This window comes from Engystomops pustulosus, chromosome 2 (assembly GCF_040894005.1).
Source record: "Engystomops pustulosus chromosome 2, aEngPut4.maternal, whole genome shotgun sequence".
NCBI lineage: Eukaryota > Metazoa > Chordata > Amphibia > Anura > Leptodactylidae > Engystomops > Engystomops pustulosus.
This window is the reverse complement of record NC_092412.1, coordinates 25,248,992-25,271,438: the sequence shown is the minus strand read 5'-3', so window position 1 is coordinate 25,271,438 and position 22,447 is coordinate 25,248,992. Positions and strand designations below refer to the sequence as shown.

Below are 22,447 nucleotides of genomic sequence, written 5' to 3'. Positions count from 1 at the left end.
TATTCAGCCCCCGGTGATAAGTATTCAGCCCCCTGGTGATAAGTATTCAGCCCCCTGTGATGAGTATTCAGCCCCCGGTGATAAGTATTCAGCCCCCGATGATAAGTATTCAGCCCCTGGTGATAAGTATTCATCCCCCGGTGATAAGTATTCAGCCCCCGGTGATAAGTATTCAGCCCCCGGTGATGAGTATGCGGCCCCCGGTGATGAATATTCGGCCCCCGGTGATGAGTATTCGGGCCCCCGGTGATGAGTATTCGGGCCCCCGGTGATGAGTATTCGCCCCCCGGTGATGAGTATTCGGGCCCCGGTGATAAGTATTCAGCCCCGTGGTGATAAGTATTCATCCCCCGGTGATAAGTATTCAGCCCCCGGTGATAAGTATTTAGCCCCCGGTGATGAGTATGCGGCCCCCGGTGATGAATATTCGGCCCCCGGTGATGAGTATTCGGGCCCCCGGTGATGAGTATTCGGGCCCCCGGTGATGAGTATTCGCCCCCCGGTGATGAGTATTCGGGCCCCCGGTGATGAGTATTCACCCCCGGTGATGAGTATTCAGCCCCTGGTGATAAGTTTTCTGCCCCTTTGCTCAGTGTTCAGTGGAAGCAGATTTGGAGCTGGTGCGGCCAGGAGTCTTCTTTGGAAGATGCTACAAGTTTCCCAACCCTGGATTTGGGGATCCTCTGCTTCTTCCTTGCAGATCCTCTACAGATCCCTCAGGTTGGATGGTGAACATTGGTGGAAACCATTTTTAAGGTGTCTCCAGAAATGCTCAATTGGGTTTAGATCCGGGCTCTGGCTGGGCCAGTCAGGAATGGTCACAGAGTTGTCCTGAAGCCTCTGCCTTGTTATTTTAGCTTAATGCTTAGGGTCATTGTCTTGTTGGAAGGTTCGGCCTAGTCTGAGGTCCAGAGCCGCATTCATCTTTCCTCTCATTACGACCACTGGTCCAGCTCCCCCCTCACTCACCGCTTAGAATTAACACCAAAAAGTTCAATCTTCGTTCATCAGACCAGAGATTCTTATTTCTCATAGTCTGGGAGTCCTTCATGTGTTTTGCGCACTGTATGCGGCTTTCATATGTACTTACTGTAAACTGAGTAGAGGCTTCCAGCTGGAGGCTGTAGTGATAGGTGACTCCTATCCCACTATGGCAGTGATGGCGAACCTTTTAGAGCCTGAGTGCCCAAACTTCAACTAAAAGCCACTTATTTATTGCAAAGTGCCAGCACAGCAATTTAAGCAGTAATTTATTTCTCCTTGTTCTTTGGCGACTTTCAATCGTTCAGCCTCCTAAGGACACCAACACAGGTGAAAGGAGGAGGGCAAAGTTGCCTATCATTGTTGGAACATTCTGCAGGAACACTCTTTGAGTCCTGTCTGGTGAACTTCATTCTGGGGTGATGGCCGGGGTTCCCACAGAGAGGGCTCCGAGTGCCGCCTCTGGCACCCGTGCCATAGCTTCACCACCACTGCCCTATGGCATCTCTGGAGTTCAGCCACAGGGTTCTTAGGGTTTTTCTTTACCTCTCTCACCAAGGCTCTTCTCCCACGAAAGTGGTTACTTTGTTTGGACAGCCAGGTTGAGGAAGAGTTGTGGTCATTCCAAACTTCTTCCATTTAAGGATTATGGAGGAGACTGTGCTCTTAGCAACCTTGAGTGCTGCGGAAATTTTTTGTAACTTTGGCCTGATATGTCCTTTGCCACAATTCGGTCTCTGAGCTCCTTGGGCAGTTCCTTAGACCTCATGATTCTCGTGCTCTGACATGCACTGTGACCTGTGAGGTCTTAAATAGACAGGTGTGTGCCTTTCATAACCAAGTCCAGTCAGCTGGACTCCAATGAAGGAGTAGAACCATCTCAAGGAGGATCAGAAGGAAAAGACAGCATGTGAGTTAAATATGATTGTCACAGCAAAGGGGCTGAATACTTATGACCAGGTGAGATTTCAGTTTTTCTTGTTTAATAAATTAGCAAAAATATCTACATTTCTGGGTTTTTCTCTCTTAAGATGGGGGCAGAGTGCACAGTAATGAGCAAAAAAACTTTTCTGATCTTACCATTTGGCTGCAATGAGTAAATAAAGAGTAAAAAATGTAAATGGGTACTTCTAATACCCACTCTATGCAGAAAGCTAAAGTGGTCACTATTCTGTGTTACATGGTGATTTTATTCTCTCCTATGGTAATGCAATACATTTGCCAGTAAGGGGCAGCAGAGAAGGAACAGCTCTGTGGGTTTATGTTGTGTCATGAGTTTTGTTTATATATTTTCCTCTCTTGAGGTTGTAAAACTGAATAGGCTGAGCCCAGGAGTTGTAGTTCCCCTCAGGAATCAGTTAGAGAACAATTCTTATAACATTATTTTTGGTGTGGGAGGGGGAAGGGGGGGCAGGCAAGAGTACGGCCGTTTCTAGATAATAAGCAAAGCTCAAAGAAGTGTCTACCCCCAAAACTATGGTTATTAAAAAAAAAATGCCCACCAAAGTAATAATAACATAAATGCTTCTAAATTCACTATATTAATCCTACTGAGTTAATATATACAGTTCTCTGCAAAATTTATGTTAGCATATCCAGTAATTGTTGTTAAAACTTTAGTTTAAGTTGTTTAAGTTAATGTAAAGTTACCCCTTAAGTTACAATATAGTGCCCCCCTTCCCCAGGAATTATAATAGTTCTGTGTAAACATACAGCACCAAAACTAGGACCCCTAAAGAAATACAGCCACAGAACTGAGCTTTGTACAGAAATACAGCAACTGAACCAGGCTCCATCCAGAAAATCTATCCCATGTATTTATCTGATCACATGAAATCACAGAATTCTACCATGGACTTCTGCTCCTTCACAGAGGAGTTATTAGGGCTTTATGGGAACCTTGGAACTAGCTAGATTACTGAAAAATCTATTGACCTTTTATTTTTTCATTTATTCAGATACTTTACATTAACAGAGGCCAAACCTTTCCCCTAAATGTATCGGACCTGAGACTAAATCTGAGTCTAAATCAGACCCCTTAAGTAGTCAAACTAAAGAGTCAGATCTAAAGTTATCAGGCTACAACCATGACTACTTACATTTGTGAGACCCCAGACCAAACTCCTAAAAGAAAAAATACCCAGCCTAGGACCCTAACTCTATGAGACCAGATATCTGATAAAGTTACAAACATAATACCACTTACCGTATATACTTGTGTATGAGGCTAATGTTTTTCAGCACAAAATAAAACTAGGCTTATACATGAGTCTATAAAAATATAAACTTACATACTTACCTTCCAGAGTATGTAAGTTTATTTTTTATGTGCTGAGCAAACTGGGGGCTGGCTGGCTATGTACTACATTGGACTGGCTATATACTAAAGGGGGCTGGCTGGCTATATACTACACCGGGCTGGCTATATACTAAAGGGGGCTGGCCAGCTACAGTATATACTACAGGGGGCTGGCCATATACTACAGGGGACTAGCTGGCTATATACTAAAGGGGGTTGGCTATAATACTACAGGGTCTGTCTGGCTATATACTAATGGGTGCTGGCCATATACTTCAGGGAGCTGGCTATATACTACAGGGTGCTGGCCGGCTATATACTACAGGGGGATGAACGTATACTACAGGGGGCTAGCTGGCTATATACTAAAGATGGTTGGCTATAATACTACAGGGGCGGTCTGGCTATATACTAATGGGGGCTGGCTGTATACGACTGGGGGCTTGCTGGCTATATTCTGGGAGGCTTTGACCAATGCATTTCTAACCCTCGGCTTATACTCAAGTCGATAGGTTTTCACAGTTTTTGGTGGTAACATTAGGGGCCTCGGCTTATACTTGAATATATACAGTACATTTGTCAGACCCCAGACCAAGCCCCTACTTTAAAGGTGATGTCCACTATTTTATATTAAAAGTCTATCCTCAGTCTGTTATTGTCCCAAAATTAGCATATCCTGACAATACTTTCTCCATGTAGATGGATATAAATGGTCAATGTGTGATAGTAATGTAAATGATTATACACTCTGTGTTCTACATCGCTGCTTTACCTGAATTCACTTCTCGTGAGTCAATTGCTTGTGTTTGAACGTTTTGCCAGAAGCCTTCAGCGAGATCAATGTCTACAAAGAACGTGTCAGGTGGCGGAGGTCAGAGTGAGTTTGGAGAGGTGACAATATCAGTGTGATAATTACTATGGTTACTATATGGATTTGAGGTTATTTGGCGCAGGCTCCGCTATGAGACTCCTGGGATTCTGCAGGTGTGAGGTGGGATGGCAGGTGAGGACACAACGTCCACATTTATGTAGAGAATTATATATTCCACTAATGTAGAATATAAATAAACCATCCCAAAACTTCATTCCCATCTTTCTGAATACTTTAACAAAGTCTATATAAAATGGTGGTCATAAATATTTACCACGAAAGTCTCCTACATCCATGGTACATATAACTTTTAGGGCATCTATGGTACAGTTTTTGATCTAAGGTCTTCACCAATAAAGTTCCACATAAATATTTCATACATTGTGTTTTAGGCCCCTTTCACACTTGCGTTTTTCACGCGCGTTTTCTGCGCATGCTTTTGACGTGCAGAACTTGCATTGCACTCTGACCCATTGTAACCAATGGGTCTTTTCAGACTTGCCTTTTTTTTCACGCGCACACGTGGGTTTTTTTTTAACGCACGTTTAAATCTCGACATGCTCTACTTTTGCAAGTCACGCGCGTGAAAAACGCACCATACAAGTCTATGGAGACGCATCAAAAGCGCATCGCACTCTGAGACACTTGCAAGTGCAATGCGTTTTTCACGCATCAATTGCCATAGAAAAGATAGAGCTCAGTCCTGAGTCCTTTCACGCGCATTTTCTGCGCGTGAAAAACGCATTGAAATTGCATTGAAAACGCGCGTGAAAAACTGAGACACTGAACGGACTCTGACTGAAAACTGATTGCACTCTGATGCAAAATGTGCGTTTTTCATTGACCAATCCCTGACCGCTCCCTGATCAGACTCTGATGTGATCTGCAACGCAAGTGTGGAAGGGGCCTTACGGGTTGTCAGGGCTAAGCTTCAGTATTAAAGAGGGCCTCTCACCACCTCCACCAACTCCAACAAAGGTGTCGCTACACTGGCATGAACCCCAATATAACATGTATATACTGTATACTACCGCTATGTGTGAACATCTCCCTACTGTAATACATCCCCGGCTTTTTCTTCTTATATAAGGTATTTGCAGTTGACAATATGTTAACCATAAGGTAAATTAGGAACACTTGTAGTAGGCAGCAGCCCCCAGACTCTGTGCAGGGATTGGAGGGGTAGAGGGGAGTGCTGCCTGCAGAATGGGACTCCGGATTCCAACGCCCTATATCCGTCACATGCCCGGCCTGTCACTCAGACCCTCGTAGCAAGTGCCACTGAGACCTTGCTCAGGAGAGACCGTGCACACTGCTTCCCTGGCCTCAGACAGTCAAGGTAATGCATGCATATAGGAACATAATGCATGTTAACCCCTAGATCACCAGGCTATATTTTACTGAGTCCAATTTATATAGACAGGTCTAAGGTGGTGGGAAGTCCGGAGGTTTGTGTGAGATTTGCAGGATCCTTAAGTTTTGGACGAAGAGAAGAAATTTTGAATGGTTGGTACCAATGCTGAGGTTATAGGATCTCACAGCAGGGGCGTAGCTATAGGGGGTGGAAAGGTTGCGATTGCACTTGGATCAAAGAGGTTTAGGGGGCCCTTATGGTGTCACTTTCCCATATGAGAAGACTATTACTATAAACCATACATTATAGTCAGGGCCTGGCACAGACTTTGCACTGGGGCTCATCAGCTTCTAGTTACGCCACTGCCTCACACAGGTCAAGGGTGAAGAAGATCCTGCATTTAGGGGTCCCATGTCTAAAATTTACAGGGTTCTTTGGATGACTCTGTTGGTGGGCCCAGTGGTTTACACTTAATAACAAAGGTTCTGGGAAATACTATGAGGTACTGCGGACACTTATCTGGCTCTTTAGTTGATCTTTATCTGTAATTGCCCCTTATGGGGGTTTTATGGATGGTTCTGTAGCTGATACTTATAGGGTTTTTTGAATTAGAATTTTGTAGGTTCTGTAGATGACAAAAAAGTAGGGTTTTGTAGGTGACAAATATTAGTGTTCAGTAGATAACAAATAGTAGGGTTCTGTATTTGACACTTATTAGGGTTTTATAGATGACAAATATTAGGGTTTTGTAGGTTACAAATATTAGGGTTCTGTAGGCGACAAATATTAGGGTTTTGTAGGTGACAGTTATTAGGGTTTTGTAGATTACAAATATTAGGGTTTTGTAGGTGACAATTTTAAGGATTCTATATAAAAGTTATTAGGGATCTGTAAGTGACAGTTGTTGGGGTTTGAAGTGACAAATATTAGGGTTATGTGTATGACAATTATTGGGTTTTTCTAGATGACAAGTATTAGGGTTCTGTATATGACAATTATTGGGGTTTTCTAGATGACAAGTATTAGGGTTCTGTAGGTGACAGTTATAAGGGTTCTACGTGACAGTTATTGGGGTTCTGTAGGTGACAGTTATTAGGGTTCTACTGATGTTAGGTATTGGGATTCTTTTGACAGTTATTGGGATTCTGTAGGTGATAATTATATGGGTTCTGTAGATATCACTTACTGGGGTTCTGTAGAGTACAATTATTAGGGTTCTGTTGATGTCAGTTATTGGGGTTCTGTAGAGTACAATTATTAGGGTTCTGTTGATGTCAGTTATCGGGGTTCTGTAGGTGACAATTGGGGGATAGATATTAGGATTCTGTGGTTGACATTTATAGGGTTTTCTGGAAGACACTTATATTAGTTCCCAGGGTAACAGCTATAAGGGTTCTCTTTCTTTATCTAACATCAGTGGGTGCTCTCCAGGTGACACTTCTGAGATTACTGTGGCTGGCCGGCTGCCATATGATTGTGGCTCTTTCTTCCGCTTTGACTGTGACTTTCACTCTTATGTGGGCACATACAGGGGTGTATATCATGGGGGGAACCTACCTTAAATTTCACAATTCTGAAAGATAAATTGAAGTATTTTGATACCAAATATTAGTCATGTTTTGTATGTTATAATATATTCATGTTACCGCATTGTACTGGTGTACTGAGATATAAGGGAAACTTCTCCCTCATGGTAAATAGTCACACTATCATTTTGTAGACCCTCTCCTGGCTTCACACATTTGTTGCATCCTGATATGAGCCTCATCCCTCTACCTGTATCTTCACCATCTTACATATTGATAAAGTATGCTACACAGATATATCTTGTACCCATCTGGCACATGGATATAGTATATAGAGATACCATTGAGTGATGACCCCCTTGTAGAGGTGTCCTGCTTGGGACCATTTGGTCATTGTGTCCCATTATTAGCATTTGAAAGGTCCTCAGTACAGGAAGGAGAATTTGTAAATTGGTTTTGGGGTTGTAAAGTTTTTGGTGGTCTTAAGGTGGAGTCAGAGACCCCTGAGAGGAGAGTTGATAGAGACTGCAGAGAGACACCTTAGAGGAGAGAGTGTTGGAGTGAAGGAAAGACAGCTACAAGAGAGCGGCTACGAAAAGGTGTGTAAGAGGGTTAAAACCTGTTTTCAGCGTTCCCTTCTGTTCCCTATATTGTTGGGCCTTTTTCTTATTAATCTGGGTCATATATATTGTTTTTACTAGTGTGACACTCTCTATCCTAGGTGATCAATATTTAATTGTTGGGTAATCTCTATGACCAGCTGTTTAAAGAGACCGCTGCATTGAATAAGAAAAGTACTGTCATGTCTTCACTCCTTACTAAGCACAGCGCCATTTATTGTATAGTGGCCATTCTCAATATTGCAGCTCTGCCCTATCCACTTGCATTGGACTGACTGTAAACAGGTCATGGGGCGAGAGAAGGGTATTTTGGATCTGTTGGGTTTCCGGCTCTAAGATTTTTGTAGATATGATATATGAATAGGTAATCAATCCATATGAATAGGTAATCAATCAAAAATATCAGAATAATAAAAATAGCAGAAGTTATAACGATCATGATTTTTAAAAAAAAATGCAGTGCAAAAATAAAAGCATGTGGATTCAAAAACAAATGCGAAAAATTCGGTAAATTTGGAAAAAAAAGATTGCATTGGTATGTGGAAGCCTCAGATGCAATTTAATTGGTGGACTCTTAGTTCTCAGGTTTCACATTAGAATGGAGTGTTCACACCCCACGCTCTGCTCTATGCAATAAAGCTGTTGGGAAAAAAAAAAACTAAAAAAAAAAAAACAGCAAGCCTTGTCTGTGTCCTTATACAGAGCAGAGCACTTAACTCCTGCCTTGCTGAGTGCAGCTGGTCCCTGCAGAGAACCTGGAGGTAAATGATACAAAGAAGGCGGACATGTCTGCAGCCCGGCCTTTGTCTTACGTCTTCTGATTTCCTTGCAGGGGATACTTTGTATATTTTTGTGCATTTCCTTGCAGCAGATAAACGCTTTGCGGCGTGCACCCTACATGATAACAATATATCAGGTCAGCTGACTGCAGGTCTTTACACGAATGCCTCCTTAAAGGGAATATTTTGTTTCCATCCGATGACAGCGAACTGCGGAAATGCGATCGGATTGCAGTTTATAGAAGATTTCTTGCTGCATAATTTAAAAGGTGCTATATTTAGCACAGGCCCAGGGGGGTATGAAGACTTACGCAATGATATATGTGTGTATGTTATTGCAGAAGTGCCAGCTGACTGGCACAGGCTTAGACGTCTTGTTTACATGGAGTCTTAGGGAGAATTAAGGGCAGAACCTTGCAGATGTTTCTTAAGATCGTCTTGGTTCGGTCTCGTAATCTTAAATCGTATTGAAAAACACAGCATTTATTTTATCTCGATATTTTATATTGGGGGTCCATAGACTTAAGAATTAGCCTTTAAGATGTATATCCTTCTAAAAATGTTGTTTAAAAGTGACTTTTATTTTAAAGGGGTTGTCAGTGATGAAACAAACTGACCAGTGGATAGACGTCCTTTTCTGTGAATTTGTCGAAAAAATATTTTCCCATATTTGTTCCTGGAAAAGTTGGATGCATCAACTATCGTCACCATTATATTATCATGTACAGGAGGTGGTTACCCAACTTTCTTAGAGCCATAAAGAAAATCTACCATCCAAATTAAGCATGATAAACTAGGGACACTTACTCATATATCCAGGCATCATGACTGTGGTAATCTTCTCTTTGTTAACCATATCTTTCTTTTTAAAATCAACTGTTAAAATTATGTGAATAGGCTACTTGGGCTCTGAGGGGTGTTATCAGAGCCCTTCCATGCTGTAGCTTCACATGCTTTTACACTGTGCAGGAGTACAGCAGGCAGAGGAAGGGGTGAAGTGCTGAGGGAGAGATAGTCTAATAGCCTATGAAGCTATAGCATGGAGGGGCTCTGGTAACACTCCCCATAGCCCTTCTGGCTCATTAGCATAATGTTAGAAGTTGACTTTAAAAAGAAGAAGATCATGGATAATATACATAAGAAGATTAACACAGTCACCGTGCCTTGATCTATGATTAAGTGCTCTTGGTTTATGATGCTTGATTTTGATGGTAGATTTCCCTTAAATAGTAAATTAACCTAATTGTACTGTACAATGGAATAATTGGGTAGATTTGATATTTTGGATTTCTGAAAATCTGGGTGACCACCTCTGTGACAGTACTAATAGATTAACAGATATGTGGCTGAAATATATATATATATAATATATATATATATTTTAATGTAATTTTTTTTTAAAAAAAGTGTCAACTCCATGACTTTTACATAAAGTATGTTTCTGTCCCTTAAAGTCACATATATATAAATGTGGCTTTAAAACTCATTAGTCTCTTTAAATACTATTATTACCATAAAGCCCCCAAAAGCGGGTTCTCCATATTTACTGTAAATAAGGATAAATCTACTATTGAGGCCTAAATGATCAAAACAAACTAGTAGTAGAGCTTGACTGTGTTTGCTGCCGATAGCAACCAATCAGAGTTCAGCTTACAATTTTTCAGAACAGCTTTCAAGATGAAAGCCAAGCACTGACTGGTCAGAAAGACACAGTCTTACACTTACATGATTAAAGAGGCCTAAATTCTGCAACTTTTCTAATAAATGGCTTGTATAATTGTGGTGCCTGTGTAGGATTTGAGGATGGTAGCAGCAAAGTGTCCAGATTAACCTATAGTGGATTGTGTGTTGTAGTCTGTAAATCATCAGGCGTGAGGCGATGTCCTCTGCTCCGGCCTGGTGGCGTCTCTAGTTGTTATGGTAACATTACCCCGCTCCATTGCTAGATTACTAATCCTGTGTACACTACAAATGCTAGAGAAAAAAATTCAAGGTCATTTCACACATACTCGGATGAAAAGAGCGTTACTCAGCCAGGACCTGTTCCCAAAACAGAAGTATGAAATATTTGTTCGATCTCATAGCAAAAAATTAAAAAGGGCTTCATTTTTTAAGGTACTTTAATACTTTACGGTAATTTTACTTTTAACTTTTTTTCTTTTCCCCATATGTAAAAATTAAAGTCACAGGCTGCAATGGTAGCAAATTTGTGCCACCACGACACACCACATAATTGTGCACCCACTCACCCGGTGACGCACCCAGTAGAATTGTGGTCGGCTAACATAAAAGCTGTAATTGCAAAAAATTCCACAATGTAAATCCTGAAATTGTAAAGAGAGGAGTCGTATAAGATTTTGGTTGACACCTGTTTTAATATGAGTCCTTGTGGACCCAAATACCTGCCACAATTGGGGAGCAGATATACTTAAAGGGAACCTGTCACCAGGAGACCCAATTTTGGTATAGTACATACACTGGCAAACTATTTTTGTATAAAAAAATGTGTTATACAGAAAAAAAGATGAGCTATATATTACCTTACAATGCCATGCGAGTAGTGACTAGTCCATTTGTCCCCATTTGGGACTGGCTTAAGCAGAGCAGTTTCCCCCCACCCTTGGGAAACCGCTCCTCTGTGTGTCCTTTTCAAATTTATAAAACCGCCCCTCACCCAGGATACCGAAGCCCCCTACCTTGCCCCAAACCCCCCCCCACCCACGGACGTCATCAATTGATGATCCCCCCGCTGTCATCAACTCTCGCTGACTGCGTCAGCCATTCTCAAGTTAGCATCCCACAGAACGTGCGGCCAGACATGCACAGATTAACCAGAGTTGGCTGCACAGTCTCTGCATTCATCTGCGCATGCGCTACTCTACGCAGCCACTTGCAAGGCATAGAGTAGTGCATGCGCAGATGAATGCAGAGACCAAGGCGGCCGGCTCTGCTTTATCTGAGCATGTCTATGTTAAAAATGGGTCTCTTGGTGAAGGGTTCCCTTTAAGGGGCCCTTTAGTCCAGTAATTCACATAAAAATACCTGACTACCTTAAAAAAAAGGGCTGAATTTGACATAAATTTTTCCTTGCAATATCAGCATTGAATTCCACGACACAATCCACAGGTATCGGACAGATTTTTAACAGACGGATTCTGTGACCTGGCAGCCTCCCATGGATTTCATTGGGTTGGAGAATTTGGCACAGTTGCCCAGACAGAAATGTTCCGCTGAATTTCGCCATGCGAACATACCCTTAGGCTGTATTCACATGTTCCGTTTGGATTGTACTTAGAACTGCGATCCAACCGGAGTCGGGAGTTTAATCTGAACCGCATCCTATCGTAAGAAGCTCAACATGCAATCCACATGAAGCTTGTTAACTTACACATGCGTTTTAGTTGAAATGCGTATGCCAAGCCCCTCCCCATTCCAGATTGAGTTTCTAATTGCAATCTAAATGGAACATGTGAACAAAGCCTTAAAGTACAAAAAAACTCAACCTACAGTCCTTACTTGAGGTCTCTAATGTTTCCCTTATGCCTCTTGGTGAATATTGGCAAGTACAGGCTGCACTTCCAGAGCATGATACAAGGGTGTTATGTCTGATCATTAGGCTCCGGCTGGGATCACTGACCGCAATGCCTGAACTTTCTTCACACCATTTCACAAGACGACAGAAGTGTGAGAAAATTTTTTAGAGTACTCTTATCTGGTCCAGACGCCAGCGCGCCTCTAGTATTATCTGTAGGGAACATAACATCCACAGTCGCCTGACCCTTTTTTTTCTTTTCTTTTTTTTGGAGTAACATGAAATTTTTGGGTTTTACTAGTTACTTTATTACCGTATATTTTTTATCATTTAATTTTTTTGTCACAGGGAGTCCCCAGGTTACATACAGGATGGCTTGTGGAAACATTTACTATAACCATGATATACTTTAGAGAAGCATTATGGTGCCGAAAATGCTGTGTGCAGATAGGAGGTTTAAATAGAATGTGACATCATCTACTGTAATGATGGGTCAGTGTTATCTATATAGAGGTATTGTACAGGGAGAGGGAGGAGATAAGCTGTGACATCATCTATTGCCAGTAGTGATGTAATGATGGGCCAGTGTTATCTATATAGAGGTCATTGTACAGGGAGGGGGAGGAGATAAGCTGTGACATCATCTATTGTCAGTAGTGATGTAATGATGGGTCAGTGTTATCTATATAGAGGTCATTGTACAGGGAGGGGATAGGTGTGACATCATGCAGTGATCTAATAATTGGTTAATTTCCCTGCAGTTTTCAAGTAATATGTTTTTCAGCCAGATTATTCTTTGCTTAGGTTTTGACAGCGGTAAAACTATGAGCATGATTATTGATTCTCTCTAATGTTGCACATGAAAACCATGAGCTGAATGAGGAGCTTCTATTCTGCACAATACACTTTTGTTCTTACCCTTAAGGTCATTGATATCGGCCATTATCACATTTGTTTGCTACTTCTACTAAGTCGCTAAATATGGCTGCCATTTTGGCCCCACCCATCTTCATGGCCTATTGATGCAATGATACTTGTCCTTATCTTTTATTACGCCAAAACCAAATAAAGGCAGTCCCCAGAGGTTTGTTCTTAAGTCGAAACTGTATATTTTATAATTGTAGTTCCAGACAAAAAAATTTTGGCTCCAGTGACAATTGGAGTTGAAACATTTTTTGCTGTAATTGGACCAAGGATTATCAATAAAGCTTAATTACAGACACCTTACAGCCGATTATTGCTTCACCAGAGGTCAGAGGGGTCTGTCTGTAACTATGGGTTGTCTGTAAGTCGGGTGTCCTTAAGTAGGGGACCGCCTGTACATATATTTTCTAGAAACAGGGAGAACTCCTGCCTCAGGAAATTCTGACCTGCAGTTTATAAAAAGGAAGTAAAGTATGACTGACCGTTTGAGAAGGCCTGAGGCTGTTCCACTGCTGTAGATTTTGGAGATGTCTACCATGTATTTACATAGTTCTTTTACGTTGTAGATACAAGATGAACAGTTTGATCGTGAAAAAAAGCATGTCCATCGGAAGCCAATATTCCAGGTGCGCCCTGAGAATGGGACAATGGCTTCCGCTCGGAAGAAATCCTCACAGAGCTACGTGGGAGCTGGCGAGGGTTTGCCACTCGGGGCCAGCTGCTGAGGAACCCACCAAGACACTCGCCATCAAAAAGAGGGGCTATGACATCACCAGGAACCCCCACCTCAACAAGGTAAGACATTGCTTATCAGTTTCTTTTTGGAGAAAATGTTATTAAAAAAATCCAGAACCAGGGACCTCCTGCTTTTGCTCATAAAAAAGTTTTTGTAACTTTTAAGAGTGGGAAAATATGGAGGCCAGATCTGACGTAATTGAAAACCCTACAACTGATAACTAGTCTCTTATTACTCGTGCGGCTCCAGGCCCGGTGTCATTTGTGCAATGTCCTTGAGGGGAGAAGTTTACACTCTATACATGCCTGAAGTGTGCGCTGCTATCATAGCAATGTGAGGAATGTACCGGGATAGAATTTATATAAGTTAAGGTTTAGAGCCCAACTGATTCTACGCTAAAGAATTGAAAAAATTTTAACTTTTAAATAGAATTTTGCAAAAAAGCGTCACTTTTGTTATAGGCTTTACTTATAAAAAATAGCAATACCAAGATAAGCCATGGACATGGACTGGGAAAGTTTTTGGGAGAAAAATCCAATTTTTTCAAATTTTGGATATCGGATCTGGCACCTTGACCGGTCAGCTGGTACTAAGAGCCATGACAGGGCATTAGTTTAAAGGACATCTATCACCCAAAGACTGTATGCAAATGTGCCTGAGGGGCTTCAGGCTCCATTAACAGCTATGGAGCCTGGAGCCCCTCAAGCTCATTTGTATACAGTCCTTAATCCTGGTGATAGATGCTCTTTTAAGAGTTAAAGGGGTATTCCGGAATATGAAACCCATAATGCCATAAATAAATGAATGCAACAAAACTTAATGTCATGAAACACAAAACAGAGCATAAGATTCACCAAAGACAGAGTTATCTCCAAGATGGCCGCCACAGGATACTATAACTCCCATGATCCCACAGTTCTCAGTAAGAGCTTCTCCCTATTATGCTCTTTTCCCAGTGGTTATCTAACGGATTGTCCCGTTCTGTTACCATAGTAATGATGTGTCACTGCCATTAATGCACATCACCTCACTGAGATGACGTCTCGCCACAACACCAGTATGCTGGATGCACTGCAACCAACCGACCACAGCCAAGTGTAGTGATGATCATATGACCGGCCCAGGCAGGTGCAGGACATGTGATGTGGACATGTGACCAGTGGCCATCTTCTATCTTGTGTCTCCTCCACAGGGACACAATCAATGGACTGGTTAAAGGGCCAGTAGCATTTTAATTCTCCATCACAGTGTGTGTCCACAACATTTTTTTGCTAAGGGGAGCAATATTTTAAATAACAACTAAATACATTTTAGCTTGTATTTCAATGACCCATTTGAATATGAATTATGTCTATTCCTGGAATACCTCTTTGAAGAAGACCGCTGTATACACTGTGTAGTGGTCAGGAAGGATATTGCAAGCTCAGTTCCTTTGTAATGAATGGGGGCTGAGGTGCAGTAATTCAGAACGAACACTTCCCAGGTAAGGGAGCTGTCTACCTCCATACCGAACACTATGTAGAACAGTGTCGGACTGGCCCACCAGAGCATCAGAGAATCCTCCGGTGGGCCCCAGGTTCTAACACTTTATAATAGGCCCCAAAGAATGAATGGAGTAATCACTGGATATTATGTTCTATTTCATATAGGATGGACCCAATATTATAGATTATTAGATCTTTTTGATGATACATGCTACATGATTTGATTGTTTTCATGGCATTTCATGGTAGAAGGGTGGGCCCTCAAGATCACCACCTCTGGTAGGCCATACACGTGCCAGTCCGACACTGTGTAGTAACATTGTCATGACTCTGGGTGTGGGTGCTGGGTGTCGAACCGCCAGTGGTCTGATATTGAGGACCTCTGGCTGCTTTAGTAAGCCGTTGATTCTGATAGTAGCTGAATCAAATGCAAAGTCTGATACCATATTACCTCCCCCACTCTCCTGAGAGACTGTAGCTCTAGTCCTGCTTTAGCAGTGCAGTGGTTAATTCTTCCCTATCCTGACTTCTGCTACTGATCAGTTATCTGGGATCAGCTCCCATAAATCCCTTGTCACTTACTGCCTGGAGATAAGATGATTGCTTACATCTTTGATTCTAATCTAGTTCCTGACCTCGGCTTGTCTCCATCTCCACCTCGGCTCTGATATTGACCTCAGGATTTTGACCTCTCACGTTTGTTATCATGATTACTACCATTAATGTCTCCTGGATCGTCCCGGCTATGACTTACTTTATGATTACTGCATTCACTACCACTAATCCAAGACTTTTTTTTTGAAGACCCTGACCCTGTTACCATTACATTGACATCTGAATCTTTAAGACCTCAGAACCTGTTCTAAATGGATTTAGACCAAGTAGGTCCACTTCTAGACTACTGTGACCTACAGTTATAACTATAGACATCCCAATGACTCTTAACTGAGGATGGGGTAGATCTCTGGCCCATTTACAGTCCCCCTCTGTTGAGCAGAGTTGGGATTTGGTGAAAACTTCAGAACTGTGAACCCCTCTTGTGGAAGTGCTGTTGCTAGTATTGGAGTTTATCCCTATTCACTTGTGTAAGGATAAATTTCATATGGGCAATGGTTGGCACTGCCACAGTAATAGAGGTTACTCCTCAACCTCTTAATTGGGAAATATTGCCATCAAACGGCAAAAGAGGATGAGACCATCCAGTTTCGAGCTCCGTCTATCCATTGGCTCCATACCAAACAACCTATTTTTTGGGAAGTCCTGCCACCAAACGGCAAGAAGGATGGGACCATCCAGTATCAAGCTCCGTCTATCTATGGGCCCCATAGCAAGCAACCTATTTGTTGGGAAGTCCTGCCACCAAACGGCCAAAGAGGATGGGTCCTTCCAGTGTCATGTTCCTTCGATCCTTTGGTCCCATAGCAAACATAGTTTTTTTTAGTAAATATGGTTTAGGAAAGCATATGTCCATCAAGTGGAACCATAATCTGCCTCCATGTTAGATATTTCCTTTATACCTTAGGACCTTCCAGTTGCATGTTGGCCTTCCATGCCATGATTCCTCTTAACTGAGGTCTATGGATGGGTCCGGGTTTACTCCGCAAAACCCTTCTACGGATTTCCCTACTGAAGGTCTCTGAGGCTTTGACTCTTCTAGGAGGTGTCCTCCCACAGGACAATGGAGGGTTGCACGTGCTGTATCTTAATGCTGAGTCTGCGGGGCTCTTTCCTGTTCTGCTGCAGAGTTGCCTGGATTGTTCTCCTTTATCTATAATTAGGATTATCTCAGCAGTTCTGATTACACAGTTTTGTGGTGTAATGAAATCGGGAATTCTTGAATAAATTTGCTGACCTTGCACAAAACTTCTGTGTGTCTGAAAGCTCAACTTCTTTTTTTTTTTTTAATAAATCAGTACCTATCTAATACCGCTCACTCTTCCAGTTCTGGAATCTTTTCATGTTCCTTTTACTACGTTTTAGTAGTGATGACTCAATTAGTGAGTTTATGTCTTTGGTAAATGTCATAAAAGATCATATTTATATCCGTGAGAAAGTGAAAACGCATTAATTACCGGCATCAGCGTTTCATTATCTGCTATAAAGGAACAGCGGGGGTTTATAAAGGGACAAAGATGCGTTATATGATCCGCTGTGTTATTGCTCATCGAGACACAAAGGCTGGGTCTTCACAACGTTTAGTGCTGTCATGATACACATCCTACGGCAATTCAGTCTCTAGTTATTAATAGATGATGAAACCTACCACTATGGGTCTACCTATTAAGGTAGATCCGATGGTAGGTGCATCTAACAAATGTTAGGATAGCCTTTTTTAGGGCTAATCCTTTAGTCCCCACAATCTTTTAGAAAGTTTAATAGCCTTGATATGCAAATTTTTCTAAAGAGGCTACTGGGGCGTGGAGTTGCCGGAGCTGAGGCTACGCTGCGCGGCTACTCCACGCCCCAGTAGCCTCTTTCATCCTCCTACCCAGACATCTTCAGTGCGCAGCTACATGGAGTTGTGCACACGCGTCAGCAATGCCGGAGTTCTGCGCATGCGCAGAACACAGGCCAGCGGCTGTACGATCTCGGCTCCAAAGCCGGAGTTACTCCACATGTGCAGAACTCCGGCTTCACGGACGAGTGCGCGCACCTCCTTGTAGATGTCTGGGTAGGAGGATCAAAGAGGCTACTGAGGCGAGGAGTAGCCACGCCGTGTAGTCTCAGCTCCGGCTATTCCACGCCACATCAAGTGCCCTAAAAGAGCTATCCTTCCATTCGTTAGATGCACCTACCATCGGATCTACCTTAATAGGGGTATTGTCACCATAGAACATGATGTAAATCTCTGATATATGGAGGTTCTACCTATCGGACCCCGGCTGCAGATCAAGGTCCCTAGAGTAAGTATAGACATGGCATGCAGATGGCGCATGAATGACCACGAACATAAATTCTATGTGTACATTTCTTCCTGTTGGCCTATTTTATAATTTATGACCTATTGTGGATAACTTTGCCAATAGTCTCACATTTTCTTTGTTATGTTTTGCCATTATATTTGAAAAGTAAAGATGGCAGCGCTAGCACAGGAACAACAGAGGGAATGATAAATATAAGGGGTTCTATCAATGTTTTCATGGAGTCGGGGTCGGCTCCAGGTTTCAGTAGGCCCCTGGGCGACAGAGCCTCAGTGCGCCCCTTTGCAGTGAACTCGCATGGTGACATTAAAAATTCAGACTCCAGTTCCCTAAAATATTCCCTAGTTTATCATCCCAAACAGCCCCCTCATGGTTATTTTATGTAAAGTCCCCCTCACCCCCTATGGATTCATGAGATATAACCCTCACCCCCATGGTCTCCTTATGTTAAACCTTATCTTGGCCCCCCAGCAGCTCTGGGCCCCGGCACTTGCCCGGGTATGCCCAGCATGGCGCCGGCCCTGCATGAAGTAGTGAGAAGTAGCTCACCAGGAGCTGCTACAATCTCTAGTAATCTGCTGGTTAAGTTTAGGGTCAGTTCATGTGTCCTTCTCATGAATCATGAGACTTGGATGTGTTCTAGGTGTGGGGCTGAGAATGTATACTTGACACATCACTCAATACGCACTAGATTTCCTCCCAAATACCTGCTCTAAAGGATGAAAAACCTGAAAAGCAGCAGTATATTTTAGTCACAACAATTCATGAAGGAACACTAAACTTAGAACTGATTCATAAAAATAAACTAAATAAATACTCGTCTCTGCTGCTTGGATTATCTAATCCCTTTTCCATTTTGCCTGTAGCAGCTTTGGGGTGGGGTTGTATTAATGGGGGCCGGTCTTAGCAAAATTTATCTTGCCAAGTACAAACAAGTTTTTTCACCCTTCATTACAAATGGTTAATGAAAGTTACTCAACGAGTATTATATCTCAAAATACCAACCCGTTAAAAATTGTACTTGTCTTGCAAAAAGCAAGCCCTCAACCATCAATCAATTGTAAAAAGAAAAACTTTTACAGCTTGAAAAGAATAAATACCGTAAACTCTGTGCCCTGTTCTGAAGGGGTTAAATTTTGGTAGAAAATGAGATATACCGTAAGATTCCAGGATGTCAAAATAAGAAGGGACAAATTGCTTTGCTATTCTTTAGCATTTAGCGTTCCTTATTTGTTCCAGATGAATGACCTCCAAATAACATGAACTTTGCCGTACAAGTAATAATAGATAGTGAATCCTGTAATTTTACGTGTCCAGTATCCTGTAATCAAAAGGAAATATCTGTAACTCCTACAACTTATTGCTGTATATATGAAGTTTTTAAAGGAAAACTTAAAACAGATATAAAGGAACATTCCTTTCATGGATTTAACTTATAGATTTAAGTTGTTCTTTTTGGTTTAAAGGGATTGTACCAGGTATTTCAGTTAACCCTTATTCACAGGATAGGGGATAAATAGCTGATCTGTGAGGGTCTCACTGCTCCCTCCCCTAATAAGAACTGGACCCCCCTCCCACCCCCCACCGTGCATCTGGAGGGTGGATTCAGCAGTCGGACCATCAACGATCCTGTGGATAAGGGGTAACTTAAATAGGTACAACCCCTTTAACTTCATGAAAATTATCTACACTGGAAGACCTAAACTTTTTAGATTCTAAAAATGTATCTATACACCATAAAAAATTATTATGTTAAAATGACAAAAACGGTAATAAAAATGCTTAATTTTAGCAATTTATCAAATACCTTATATACTCGAGTATAAGCCTAGTTTTTCAGCACAAAAAATGTGCTGAAAAACCCAAACTTGGCTTATACTTGAGTCAAAAAAATAAATAAATCAAAACTCGCCTTTCTGGCGGCACCCGTAGATCTTCTGTACGATCCATCCGGTATTGTTGGGGGGTTATATACACTGGGGCAGGGGCTGGCAGGCTATATACACTGGGGCAGGGGCTGGCAGGCTATATACACTGGGGCAGGGGCTGGCAGGCTATATACACTGGGGCAGGGGCTGGCAGGCTATATACACTGGGGCAAGGGCTGGCAGGCTATATACATTGGGGCAGGGGCTGGCAAGCTATTTACACTGGGGCAGGGGCTGGCAAGCTATTTACACTGGGGCAGGGGCTGGCAAGCTATTTACACTGGGGCAGGGGCTGGCAAGCTATATACACTGGGGCAGGGGCTGGCAGGCTATATACACTGGGGCAGGGGCTGGCAGGCTATATACACTGGGGCAGGGGCTGGCAGGCTATATACACTGGGGCAGGGGCTGGCAGGCTATATACACTGGGGCAGGGGCTGGCAGGCTATATACACTGGGGCAGGGGCTGGCAGGCTATATACACTGGGGCAGGGGCTGGCAGGCTATATACACTGGGGCAAGGGCTGGCAGGCTATATACACTGGGGCAGGGGCTGGCAGGCTATATACACTGGGGCAGGGGCTGGCAGGCTATTTACACTGGGGCAGGGGCTGGCAAGCTATATACACTGGGGCAGGGGCTGGCAAGCTATTTACACTGGGGCAGGGGCTGGCAAGCTATTTACACTGGGGCAGGGGCTGGCAAGCTATTTACACTGGGGCAGGGGCTGGCTGGCTATATACTGGAGAGGCTGTGACCAATGCATTTCCCACCCTCGGCTTATACTCGAGTCAATAGGTTTTCCCAGTTTTTTGTGGTAAAATTAGGGGCCTCGGCTTATACTCGGGTCGGCTTATACTCGAGTATATACGGTAATCTCTTTTTTTTTTCTTTTTTTTTTTTCTCATTTGATCTTTTATTGTCTCTTTTTAGCTCTCTATTTTGTCCATGTCCATGAGTATGGCTGTATGACAACTGGCTGCAGCAGGATCCCCCCCTCTGTTCTTTCTATAGTAAAAAAGGATTGTAAACCCTGCCCATTTTGTTTAGCCTCACCCCCTTTTATCCTTTTGTGTTTTTTTTTTTTTTTTTTTTTTAGCAAATAAACTCGAATATTTCATGTGCAAGTCCTAGTAGATCAACTATGTTCCTCTTTCTCCTCTGTCTGTCTGTAAGACAACTGGCTGCAGCAGGATTCTCCTCTCTCTGCCTCTCGGCCACTATAGCCACATTACCTATACCTTTGTTTTTAAGAAAAAAAAAAAATGTAAAAATTCAACAAATGAGCCTTAGGGGCTCCAGGCTCCATTAACACCTATGGGCACCGGAGCCCCTCAGGCTCATTTGCATAATTTTAAAAGCTTTACTTTGTAAAAAAACGACGACATAAGAAGCTAAAAGAAGAGCAGATTCTGCCAAAAGGGGCACACACAAGTATGTCAGTGTGCTTGGTTTACAATCCTTCATCCTGGTGGTAGATGTCCTTTAAGATCCCAGACTCCCACCTTCATACTGGTATCTCATATAACTTGGGACAACTAAAATGGATTTACAAGGCTGGGCTTAGAAAAGTTTATATTACATTGCATATTTACAAGAAAAACTTATTATGATTATAAAAATATTTAAGGAAATCGATGTCTCCATGGTTACTCTGACAGTCTTGTACTGCGTGACTTCATGGCTCTACGTGACCTCCGTTCTGATGAGCTTCTGGATTCATTCTGTAAGAAGAATCTTCTCCTTGCAGTGGTCATTAGATTTTAATTGCCTCGATGACCTTGATAGAAGTAAAGTCACGGTGTTTGTTAGGAAAATTCCATCTGCTTATTTGTATTGTAATAGTAAAACATTTTTATCATCGGAATAAAATATGCAATAAAATTTTAAAGACCAAAATGCAAGAATAATCCCTTGAAGAAATCTTCACTTTGAATGAATTGTCGGTGGCGCTAAAGAAAGACCATTAGGAATTTTAGATCGAGAAAAACAAATTTATTACTGGAATGTATTATCTGTAAACTTAAAGGGAACCTGTCAGCAGCAATTGTCCCTATAAACTACTACCAGTATATTGTCAAACAGAGTAATCCCTTCTAGTTTTTGTTTTATGACCCAATGTGGTGGCATCACCTAGAAAATCAATTTTGAAGTGAGATGTAAATTGGCTGTAGAAAGTCAAGGAGGAGGAGAGTTTAACACTGAAGTCAAGGTGGGGAGCTCTAAACGCCTCCTCCATGATTGACATCATGCATCAGACTTCAGGAGATCTGGACAGTGATGTCACTGGATATAGGACCATCAATTACAGTGAAGGTGGCTTTCTGAGGAAGAGAGAGCTTGACTTCAGTGTTAAAATCTCCGCCTCCTTGACTTTATACAACCAATTTACATCTCACAAGTTGATTTTCTGGATGATGCCACCACACTGGGTCATGAAAGAAACCTGATCTGGAAGGTGTTCAGCTGCTTGACAACATAATAATAGTGGT

At 42.3% G+C, this 22,447-nt stretch overlaps 1 protein-coding gene across 4 annotated transcripts in view; it reads left to right on the top strand.

Annotated features, from left to right (window-relative positions):
• Positions 1-5,365: 5,365 nt before the first annotated feature.
• The window catches only part of ME3 (malic enzyme 3), a 132,997-nt gene continuing 115,915 nt past the window's right edge, over positions 5,366-22,447 (top strand). The window contains exons 1-2 of one of the 4 annotated variants that reach the window (XM_072134064.1): positions 5,366-5,490; positions 13,453-13,681. In XM_072134064.1, coding sequence (XP_071990165.1) covers positions 13,460-13,681 — 222 coding nt within the window. In that variant the 5' untranslated portion in view covers positions 5,366-5,490; positions 13,453-13,459. Of the gene's footprint in view, positions 5,491-8,321; positions 8,413-8,433; positions 8,568-8,601; positions 8,700-13,452; positions 13,682-22,447 lie in introns of those variants that run through there. The other 3 variants (XM_072134063.1, XM_072134066.1, XM_072134065.1) reach the window with 3 other exon arrangements.